Here is a 12,500-nt window from a genome sequence, read left to right as displayed (position 1 = left end):
TATTATTATTTGCAGTGATTTGCAGTAAATAATATAATACCTAATTTAAGAATTATAAACTGGTTGTTAATAAAATATGAAAATGCAATTATTAAACATTATAGAATATATATAATGTAGCTGTATTTATAAACTGCCTACTAGTGTTGGGACAATGCTTCATAAAGGATGAATTGACTATTTACTATAATGCATAATTAATGATTCAAAGCGTGCAGTTGTTATAAAGTGTTTCCTAATGAGGGTCTGTTTCACAATTCACTTTCATTAAAAGAGGAAAAAGTGCAGCTGCTTTTATGTCCGAAACAATAGAAAAACCACATAAATGATGACAGAAATTGCATTTCTGGGTGAATTAATATTAGTGGGAGAGAAAAGGGATTTAATGTGTTTGGGTTTCCGTGCTTTATTTCAGGACCTTTTATTTCCCCGAATTTATACAGGATTTAGACTTTAATTGACCGAATATTTGATTTAATGAGGCTCCGGTGGCTTTAATGAGCCGAAATCAAAGACAAATATTTAAAACCAAAAATGATGAGTGATGTGCCAACAAGGTTTTCAAACATTAATGTGCAAATATTAAAGCTTTTGTGATTATTCCTAAATTATATTGTGAGTTAAAGACGTTTCTGCCGGAGATCATCCTGAACCAAAGGAATCGAATGTAAATGAATAAATAAATTAATAATACGTTTTTTAAAGTACGTAAAAATACTACAATATTATTATGATGTTATATGCATATGTAGTTTTGCGGCATGTAAATACAGAATTGGTTAAACGTCAGAGTTGAAAGTCTTTTGCATATATGCAAATTGTATAATATCATCGATACACGAATAATAATGACACATAAATAAGTGTGCTTGATTACAGTGGGAAAAGTGTTTGGTAGAGATGTTCTTTAAAGATACCGACAGATTTATAAAATATTATTTAAATAACTTTATACAGCTGTCATGTTAAACATACTAAAATAGAGAGATGTGTGTCAGATTTTTCTGTATTTTGATCCATTGACTTGAGCACTTTACAGTAAATGTTTTCTCAAGCTGAGAGTGATTTTTCTGAGATATTCAGCGTGTCATGATGCTGTCGTGGAGATACGCCAGTTGTGTTTAACCTCTTACATCCATAAATGTTTCCTCTTTATCCTGAGTGAATAGTTCCCTTTAGTCTTTAATATTCTGCCATGATGTCTGTCCTTTTCTGGCGTTTCTGTCAGAATCAGAGATTGACGGACGCTAGCAGACGCTCTCTAACCTCAGCAGGTGCAAACACAGAGACTGCTGGGAAAAACTATCCTGGAGGCTGTTCTGGATTGGCTGTCGCTGGGCAAGTTGCCACTCAATATGCAAATAAGACTCAAGACAAGAGACACTCCCACTGAGTGTGATGATGGAGAAGTTTGGGTTTAAAGTGTAGACTAATGTAGAATAATGCAGGTGCATTTTGGTGACTAAGCTGCGTTTGGTTAAATGTTTGATCTAACATGCTGGACCTTTTTATTTAACTCAAATATTGTTTGAATATGATTATACTGCTATGAACCCAAAATGTCTTGGAATTTAAAATCGCACAGAATGACTAGTCATGGAGAAACATTGAAATGTGAGGAAAAAATCAGGGAAAACAATTGTGAAAAAAAGAATATATATATATATATATATATATATATATATATATATATATATATATATATATATATATAAACATCTGCAAGAAAAAAATTATATCTTAGATCTCTGAGATAATAATAATAATAAAAAAGTATAAGAAATCCAAATTGGGAAATGAAATGTTCATATCAAAATCTGAGTTTTTTGTCTTTTAGTTCATCTTTATGTTCATGCATTTAGCCGAAGTGAATTGCATTGCATTCAAGTTGAGGGTTCGCTACAAATCACACACATAAGGTGTCTCCCAATTTGTATTTGTTTGCACTGACACTTGGATTTCCTTATCTAGCCGTTGGTTAGGTGCATTAATTTTTTATAAATTTCCTGGATTTTCTTCATGGTTCAAGCATCCAAGTGTGCTTTTACAGTGATGTGACTAAACTGAAGGACATTGGCTATTTTGAAAAATGTGAGCCTTTTTTCTTGGTCCAGTTTGGTGAACAGATGCATCTTCATCATAGTTTTGGGCGTCTGGGTTTTAGCCCATAATGTGGTTTAGATGAATGCCAAGGGCAGAATGTGTCAGTGCCAGAACCAGCCACTGGCCCAATGGTGCCATAGAGCTCTGTGATGTGCTGCCCTCACACACACACACACACACACACACACACGCACACACACACACACTCATTGCACAGCACAGCCCCTCGGCACAAAGCGTTTATCGTCTGCAGCAGCTGTTTGCAAGCTTTTTTGTGTTATTATTTCCAAGGTTGAGTTGGTGCCACATTAATGGAAGCTTGTTTCTGACACAAGATGTCAGCTTTTTATCTCACAATTCTGACTTTTAATTTTGATAAACTCTGAATTGTAGGACACAACCTAGAAATTGCGAGACAAGCTTGGAATTGTTAGATATTAATTCAGAGTAGCGGGATATAAACTTGGAAATGGGAGAAAACTCAGAATTGTGGGATATAAACTCGAAAATTCTGGGATATAAACTTGGATTTGAGGGATATAAACTCAGAATTGGAATCGTGGGATATTAATTCGGAATTAAGAGATTTAAATTCGGAATTGAAAGACAATCTCAGAATTGCGGCATTTAAATTCAAAATTGTGGGATATAAACTTGGAATAGTGGGATATAAACATGGAATTGCGAGATATAAACACGGAATTGAAAGGCAAACTGAGACTTGCGTATATAATCTTGGAATTACGGGACATAAACTTGAAATAGCGGGATATAAACTTGGAATTGCAGGATATAAACTTGGAATAGTGGGATATAAACATGGAATTGTGAGATATAAACACGGAATTGAAAGGCAAACTGAGACTTGCGTATATAATCTTGGAATTACGGGACATAAACTTGAAATAGCGGGATATAAACTTGGAATTACGGGACATAAACTTGAAATAGCGGCATATAAACTTGGAATTACAGGATATAAACTTGAAATTGCGGGATTTAATCTTGGAATTGCAGGATACTGGTTTGGAATTGTGAGATGTAAACTTGGAAATGCGGAATATAAACTCAGAATTATGGGATATAAATGCTATACAATTTTTTGTGAGTTTCTGGAGTAAAAGAATGACATAGAAACCACTAAACTTTCTTTTTTGTTGTTGGAATGACATTTGCAAACAAAGCAGGGAAGAGAGAATCTAGTTAAAAAAATCTGAATATGTGCATTCTGTCATCATTTACTCACACACTCAGAAGACAGCAGCGTGAACATCCTTCAGCACATCAGACATCAGCACACATTCTTCATCCATAAATCTGGCATGTTGATGTTGTTTGTGCATCCATTCATTTGGCTGCAGTGAAAAGACTCTCAGGCAGCCGGCTGTCAGATGTCAGTGGTGTTTTGATGACTCTTTAGATTTCTTTATTTCTTTTTTCTGCGCTCACATTAAGACGCCGGGTCGCTCGTCATCTATTAGACATGGTCACTGACAGCTTCTTATTTTCCAGACCATTTGCTCTGAAGAAAGACTCGACACATGCAGAGAGATGGACACTGATGAGAAACGAGTGATTGAAGAGAATATTTGACTCGGTCTAGATGACTGCGGTTCGACGGGACCTGACAAACTTGTTGTGGTACTTTAATAAACATTCAAATATTTTCAAAGTAGAGCCACAAGTTTTACATGTTAATATGAGACTGATTAAGAAAACAAGATCATGCAATGATTATGAAAAATAAATATTGAGATAAATAATTATTGTGCCACGTTTTGTTTTGTTTGTTTGTCCTATTTGCTTTCATTGTTGTATCAGAAATCAATCACATTCCTTGTGGGTACAAAATAATGTTTTATTAGTGATGCACGGATACTACATTTTTCACAATGGTTCTGTCAATGCAAGTATTGATAGATTGATGGTAATAAAATAAATAAAAAATGAAATATGCATTAAAATATACATAAATAATTAAGATTTAATAAGCTCCTTTCTAGTTTTCTACTTTGTCTGCGTAAATTTATATCCAATAATGACACTGTAAACTTCATTCCTTTAACAAATTCCAGATGCCGTTTTCTGTCCATATGCATTAAAAGTGCATTAATTTTGTTTGTCGTAGTATTTTCTGTGATACAGAACAGATGCTGCACATAGTATCTACAGTATATGTTATTTAAGCAGAAGTAAGTTCCTCTGAACCGCACATGTGTGTGCTTGTGTGTGTGTGTGTGTGTGTGTGTGTGTGTGTGTGTGTGTGTGTGTGTGTGTGCTTGTGTGTGTGTGTGTGTGTGTGATGAATGACGTCATGTCTCTATGTGTCTGAGATCAGCGTCTGTGGCTCTGAAAGCCTCTATGAGACGGTTATTACGCTGCACTTTTCCGTCGAGCGTCTCTAAAGTGCAGCTCAGGTCAGTCATGAACGCTAATTAATAGTGATCCGTCTCCTGTACGTTAGCGCGAGTACCACAGATGTCGAGATGGTGCATATATAACTCATAGGTCTGGGAATGAAAAGACAACGGACGGTAAATTCAATTTCTCTCCCATCCATCCCTGAGGAACGCTCCAGGAACTCCCATCATCCTCTCTGGCTTATTCCATTTTTCTCAGCATAGACTAACATGTCGGAAACGGTCGTTATTGCACTTATGGCCAGTTAATTAGGCTTGTAAAGATGACATGGGGTGCACGAGTGGTCCCTGGTGTGTGCGAAGCCTCAGTCCCTGATCGAGAGCACAAGAAGCCGACACATAATGAGAGACAGATAGTGAACAGACTCTCTTAAATCAATTTACTTTTCAAGTAAATGCATCCTTATTCATGAATTTGTAGATATTATTTATACTAGAAAGCAAGGCAAAAATGTCAAGGAAGAAAGAGTTCATTTTTGTTGTTGTTTTTTGCAGTGAGCTGATGCTGTATTAAACTTTTATAGTGTTTTATTTTTCTCACGAGGTCCAGTTCTAATGTTTGTGCATCATTAGTCATAATAATCACACAGGCTATATGCAGTACCTTAAGACTTCTCTATATAAATGTATTTTGTTATTGTGTAAGATCTTTGCTAGTGTAAAGAGTGACAGCACTTCTATACATGCGGGTTGATGTTTTTTATAGTTATCAAATCTGTATTTTCAGCATCATTACTCCAGTCTTCAGTGTCACATGATCCTTGAGAAATCATTCTGTTTAGATCACATTTCCAATTATTATCAATGTGAAAACATCCCAATATTTTTGTGGAAACCATAGTATACTTTATTTTTCAGGATTCACAAATGTATAGAAAGTTCAAAAGAACAGCATTTATTTGCAAAATAAAAAACCTATTGTAACATAAATGCCTTTACTTTTTATCTTTCAGCTACGTTTCTTTTTCTCAGCCGTGTCTTATCTATATCTCAGTTATATCTCAGCTGTATTGTGTCCTTATCTCAGCCATATCTCAGCCATATCTCAGATATATCTCAGCCATATCTCAGCTATATCTCAGCCATATCTCAGCAATATCTCAGCCATATCTCAGCTATATCTCAGCCATATCTCAGCATATCTCAGCCATATCTCAGCCATATCTCAGCCATATCTCAGCCATATCTCAGCCATATCTCAGCTATATCTCAGCCATATCTCAGCAATATCTCAGCCATATCTCAGCATATCTCAGCCATATCTCAGCCATATCTCAGCCATATCTCAGCCATATCTCAGCCATATCTCGGCTACATCTCGGCCATATCTCAGCCATATCTCAGCCATATCTCAGCCATATCTCAGCCATATCTCAGCATATCTCAGCCATATCTCAGCCATATCTCAGCCATATCTCAGCCATATCTCAGCCATATCTCGGCTATATCTCGGCTACATCTCGGCCATATCTCAGCCATATCTCAGCCATATCTCAGCCATATCTCAGCTATATCTCAGTTATATCTCAGCCATATCTCAGCCATATCTCAGCTTTATCTCAGCCATATCTCAGCCGTATCTCAGCTATATCTCAGCTTTATCTCAGCCATATCTCAGCCATATCTCAGCCATATCTCAGCCATATCTCAGCCATATCTCAGCTATATCTCAGTTATATCTCAGCCATATCTCAGCCATATCTCAGCTTTATCTCAGCCATATCTCAGCCGTATCTCAGCCATATCTCAGCTACATCTCAGCTTTATCTCAGCTATATCTCAGCTTTATCTCAGCCATATCTCAGCCGTATCTCAGCCATATCTCAGCTATATCTCAGCTTTATCTCAGCTATATCTCAGCTTTATCTCAGCCATATCTCAGCCGTATCTCAGCCATATCTCAGCTATATCTCAGCTTTATCTCAGCTATATCTCAGCTTTATCTCAGCAATATCTCAGCCATATCTCAGCTATATCTCAGCCATATCTCAGCCATATCTCAGCTTTATCTCAGCCATATCTCAGCCATATCTCAGCCATATCTCAGCCATATCTCAGCATATCTCAGCCATATCTCAGCCATATCTCAGCCATATCTCAGCCATATCTCGGCTATATCTCGGCTATATCTCGGCTACATCTCGGCTACATCTCGGCCATATCTCAGCCATATCTCAGCCATATATCAGCTATATCTTGGCCATATCTCAGCTATATCTCAGCTATATCTCATCCATATCTCAGCCATATCTCAGCTATTTCTCAGCTATTTCTCAGCAATTTCTCAGTTATATCTTGGCCATATCTCAGCTATTTCTCAGCAATTTCTCAGTTATTTCTTGGCCATATCTCAGCTATTTCTCAGCAATTTCTCAGTTATTTCTTGGCCATATCTCAGCTACATCTCAGTCACATCTCAGCTGTATATTGGCTGTATCTCAGCTATATCTCAGATGTGTCTCGGCTATATCTTGGCTATTTTTTAGTTATATATCAGCTTTTTCTCAGCTCTATCTAAGCTGTGTTTCAGCTATATCCCAGTTAAATCTCAGCTATATTTCAGTTAAATCTCAGCTATATCTCAGATGTCTTGTGTTGAGTGAGAGTGATGGTCACTGATCTCTTCTTCTCAGGATGAGCGTCGTGTCCTGAAGCTCTTTGAGAGTTTGTATGCATAATATAAAGCTCTGGTACAGTAGAGAAGACAGATGATGAGTCTGGGGTCACACCAGCGCAAGCTCCATCAAAGCTTCTTATGTAAGACTGGATGTGGAGAGAATACAAGCTGTCAGGCAGAAGAGATGAAGCGCTGAGGGAGAACTGATGTATGAGGGATACCGGTGTGTGTTGAGATGAACGAATCAAGCTCACATCACAGGAAAAGCAGTCTATAATGTGCTTTTGTAGAGCATTACAAACCTGAAACCGAGAATCCAACCGTGATTTCTCATGTTCACATTGTGCTTTATACTTTAGAACTTTTTCTTCCTTTGAACTTTTTGATGTCTTCAGCAATTTTTACTCAGTTCAGTTTTAAAAAGATCTGACAAAACCATAAAATGTGGTTATCAAGGCATGAAATATTGATTACTATCTCTTCAGCTATTTCATTGGCATGAAAGGATTATGATATTAACACAGTGCTGAAGTGCCTTTTCTGTACGAACATTCAATTAAGCAGCAGAAAGTACAGTAAAACAGACTTGTATAATACAGAAACGGCACATTAGGAGCGTTACACACGAGAGAGGCTCTGAAGGAGTGTTTGATAGATAGGATTGATTTCTGAAATCACAAATTCATCAGCATTTCTAAAAGTTTGTGTAAGTTTCTTTAATGCCAAAGAAGATTTCATCACTGTATTTTTTTTGTATTATTTTGTGTTTGACTTTTCCAGAATAAATGCCTAAATGAAGATGCATTTACTTGACTTAGGATATTATTATAATTAAAAAGTATTACAATTAGGTGTTTTTATGTTTAAAGCAAGTATTTGCAAAATGTCCTTTTGATGTAGTTTATTTGTCTGACGCCATGGACATTTTTAAAGCATAAAATCACCTAATATTTATAATTTTTTTCCAACAACAGTACACAAGTCATTTTGCTTTTCAAGTACAAATATTGTAAAAAACAAACAAACAACAACAACAACAAAAAAACTTTAAATATATTTTAAAGGTTTATATTTTTGTCATTTTGTCTTGTGGAGAATTAGCTTTTTCTTTCTCAACAAACTAAAAAAAAAAAGATTTATTACTATTTTGTCTTTTGCCTTTTGTTTTTCATTTCTGGAACCAATGCTTATGCATTTTTAAAACGAGAGGCATTTTTTGAGGAGTAAAATGACTTATATTAGATCTAGTTTTTCTATAAAAATGTGTTTAAAAAATGTGTATATGCTTAAAATATCTGCCATTTATCAGCATTTTACTGTAAACTTATATGAAAGGTAATCCTGACAAGACAAGGTTTAAGTTTAGTTCCAGAATAAAATTAAGTCTGGGCTGTTTTAACTGAAAGAAAGTTGCTCTGACATATCTTATAATTAGTGCTGACAAATGATTAATCATCCAAAATCAAAGTTTTTGTTTACATAACATATGCATGTGTGCTGTGTATATTTATTTTGTACATATAAATACACACACATGCATGTTTATATTTAAGAAAAAAAAAAAAAAAAATATATATATATATATATATATATATATATATATATATATATATATATATATATATATATATCTATATACTCAGACCTATGGTGCATACAGATAACACTAATGGTGGAATGTAAAAATATTAATAAATACATTACAATATAAAATAAAACTATACAAATGTACAAATAAAGACATGGAGAAAAAAGATGCATAAGGGTATGTTCACACTTGGTGTCTTTTAACAAGAAGTTGAAGAGCTTTTGTGTTAGTTAAATAGAAATCTGGCAGTGTTTTGGTTACGAATAGATTACAAGCTTTTGTTGCTATGACAACAGCTGCAACAGTAGCTTAGTGCTGTGTGCTGTCGAGAAAGTTGGCTCTTGTGTTGGCTCTTGAAGTTAATGGGGAGGAGAATGTCGGATCAGAACAGCGTTTGTGGGTGTGTGACATTATACAAGAGAGGAGACAGTATGGTGCTTACAACAGTTTGGTTCAGGAGCTCCTATTGGATGATGCACTGGAAGTGCAATATTTTAGGCTAGATAGAGTTGTGTGCCCATATCACAAACTCCTTGTGCTCTGAAACTAGTACAATATATCTACCGGTCATCTTCCCCATTTTTTTCTTGTTGTTATGGAAACGACTCGCCACTTGCTTGTCATTGGTCAGCTGTCAAAAAGGTGCTTGTCATAGGGCTTTTTTTTTTCTTTTTTTTTTAAGTTGAACTTTTTTCCAACTTGAAAAGACGCTATGAGCTGCAAAAAAGTCACCGGTGGTGGGATAAAAATATATAAAAAATCCTCAGAACTTTTTTGTAAACATGGATTACTCCATAGGATTAATGGCAGATAGAGTGCAAACAAAGTCTTCAAAGAAAGTCTGTTCGGCCTCATTTGCAACCCTAAAATCTCAAAAACTGCCTTATAAACTCACAATTAAATTACAAATCTATATCAAACAACAACAATCTGAAATCAACTGCCCTTTGAATGTTGTTTTTTATGATTAAATAGCGTTTAATATTTTTATTTCTCAAAGTAGACCAGCCAATCATAAGCACGATATAACTGTACCTTGAAAAATAAACATTTGAAACAGTATTTGAGCGTACGAAGCAACATTCAAGGGGCAGTTCATTTCAGATTTGTGTTTCTATTGGATCCAGGGCTTCTATCAGCCGCTGCTGTGATGCAATGACTTTACCAGTCAGTGATTGGCTCTTTAAATTAAGAAGGCGGGACTATTCTGCCATACACACTGCGTGTTGCAGTTTCTCCTATAACATAGTATAGTCTTTGTATTTCTACAGTCTTTGGTGAAAAATACGAGGTGATATAAATAATGAGTGAATGTGAAGTAAAGTGTTTCTCTCTCTCTGTCTCTCTCTCTGTCAGAAGACCGGAAGCTGTTTGTGGGCATGCTGGGGAAGCAGCAGGGTGAAGAAGATGTGCGGCGTCTGTTCGGTTCGTTCGGACAGATAGAGGAGTGCACCGTGCTGCGGGGGCCTGATGGGGCCAGTAAGGGTCAGCACCGACACAACTCTCTGACACACCGCCATCGACCCTCATTACACCTCTGTTACCCAAACACACGACTATTCAGGGCTGCGTTTCCCTTACAGTGACATAACTCGCTGATTAACCACCGTAGTTTGCTAGTCTAGACATTTGAACCACATTAGTTCAGTCTCCAGAAGTTTTCTATATCAAAAGTTTACCAGACAAGAAATGCTTATCTGGTTGAAACTACTGTTTGATAAAGGTGATGTGAAACATAGAAATTAGGGTTGCATTAAATTTCTGAATTTTGCAATATTCCAGGATTTGTTTTTGTTTTTATATTCCAGGAATTTTTTGAAAGTTCCCGGGAAATGTTCTACACGTTTGCAACCCTAATAGAAATGCACGTAAAATTGTTCTGGAGAAATTAAATGTGTTTTATTACTGATGCAACTTCCAGAACGTATAATTGCAAATTATATTCCCTTTTGAATTGGACATTCAATTTAAGTTTATTTGTGTTGCGCTTTTTACGATGCAAATCGTTGCAAAGCAGCTTTACAGGAAATGTATGTTTTTCTATATTATATTTAGTAATAGCTTATCAGTGGTTGACGTCTCAAGTTGACATCATTGCATACAAGACGGGAAATTCAGTGGAATATTATTATTTACAAAGTTCTACTGCGTTATTTGATGTTTGATTCATGCATCATACTTTATTTATGTACATGCACGCTCCTTTAAAAAACGATGCTTGTTAAGGACATGCAAAAATACACATATTTAAATGAGTTTACATTTCAATAGAATGGAAGATATAGATTGCACTGCATGATAACTTGCTTATTGTGCCCAAGAGCTGAATTTATGTAAGCCTATATATCTCACTAACAAGAAACTATGCTTCTCACCTTTTTTTTTTCTTTCTTTTTTTCATGCGGGGGCAGTGAAAAAACATTTTATTATAATTAAGATTATGTAAAATTATTAGTTTATCATTTTAAATATTTAATGCTTATTTATAATATATTATTGTTTAAAATATTAAATAATATTTGTAAGCTTGGATATGCACGAAAGGCATCGAATAAGGTGATTACATTTACATGCAAAGCAAAGAAGGGATAACAATTAAATCTCTAGTTGCATATTAATTAACACGGTTTAAGTAGTTGTCTTATTTATTGAAATATGCAGCATGCAATTCAGTGCTCTTGACGTGACCCTAACTGGAAGCTAGTGATATCAAGCAGAACAATTAAACCCCTTTTCAACCCTAGATAACTTTATTTAACATGCAGTAGACTGAAATCATGTGAAAACAATTTTATTTAACTTAAAAACATAATGCATATTGCTCCATATGCTTGCATTCAATTGTCACATCATGGATGCATTTTGTGCATTTATTTAGCATTTGTGCATTTGTCAGATGCTTATCTGTTTGCTTGTTTGATTATTTGGCGGGAGTGTTTAAAACTTGTCGGGGTTCAGACATTTACACACTTCAGCTTTAACACGAATCTAGAGAAGACACACTTGAGGCTCTCCTTTGAAACATCTGAGAAACAAGGGCGTCATTTGTTCTCCGTTTAATTTCATAGCAGCGCTAGTTAAGATGTTGTCACTGCTGTCCAGATGAATTCACGTCCAGATGTTTCTCCTAGAATCAGGAAGAGATTTAAGAAGTGTTTTCCCTAACCATGAGATCTGAGATCCTCAAACATGTGCTGTCATGTCTAAAGCCTTTCTCGTCTCCTGAAGTGTTGCTTCAGTGTTGTCTTATGAAAGTGTGTCAGTCTCTCTGGCATTAATGCATCTTGTTTGTGGAGAATAAAAGTCATTTTCATTGGCTAGGCTTTTGGGGACAGGGAGGTTTGATGATTGTGGGTTTGAGATGGATGTTTGTGCCGTGTTTCCTCCCAGCAAACCTGCTCCAGTTATTCTCTCTGGAAAGGTTAAAGCGTTCAGACACACACACACACACACACACACACACATTCAGAGACGCCAGCAGCCTGACGGCTCTTTACGGGTTCTGAGGAAAAAAGCACTCTCAAACTGAATGATCACAGTTTCACATCACACACTGATTTATTATTATTATTTCAGTCCACTCTGCTTTTTTCTGTTTGAGGAAGTTTGCATCTCATTGACAGACTGTGTGTGTTAATATAGAATTGGTTGGGAAACAAACAAACAAACAAATGAATAAATAAATAAATTCTCAGTTTTTGTTACCGTAGTAAAAGCTTTAACTCTCTGTCTGTAGTGACGTCATGATGGTTAAATGTGTTTGAATCCTTTC

General features: G+C 35.8%; 1 protein-coding gene across 3 annotated transcripts in view; it reads left to right on the top strand.

Moving 5' to 3' along the window:
- Positions 1-12,500, top strand: part of LOC113118071 (CUGBP Elav-like family member 4) — a 71,360-nt gene that overhangs the window by 41,091 nt on the left and 17,769 nt on the right. Inside the window, exon 4 of one of the 3 annotated variants that reach the window (XM_026286949.1) lies at positions 10,088-10,213. In XM_026286949.1, the coding sequence (XP_026142734.1) occupies positions 10,088-10,213 (126 nt within the window). Of the gene's footprint in view, positions 1-10,084; positions 10,214-12,500 lie in introns of all 3 variants that reach the window. The other 2 variants (XM_026286950.1, XM_026286947.1) reach the window with 2 other exon arrangements.

This window comes from Carassius auratus, chromosome 18 (genome assembly GCF_003368295.1).
Source record: "Carassius auratus strain Wakin chromosome 18, ASM336829v1, whole genome shotgun sequence".
NCBI classification, from domain to species: domain Eukaryota; kingdom Metazoa; phylum Chordata; class Actinopteri; order Cypriniformes; family Cyprinidae; genus Carassius; species Carassius auratus.
This window is presented reverse-complemented; position numbering and strand designations above follow the sequence as displayed.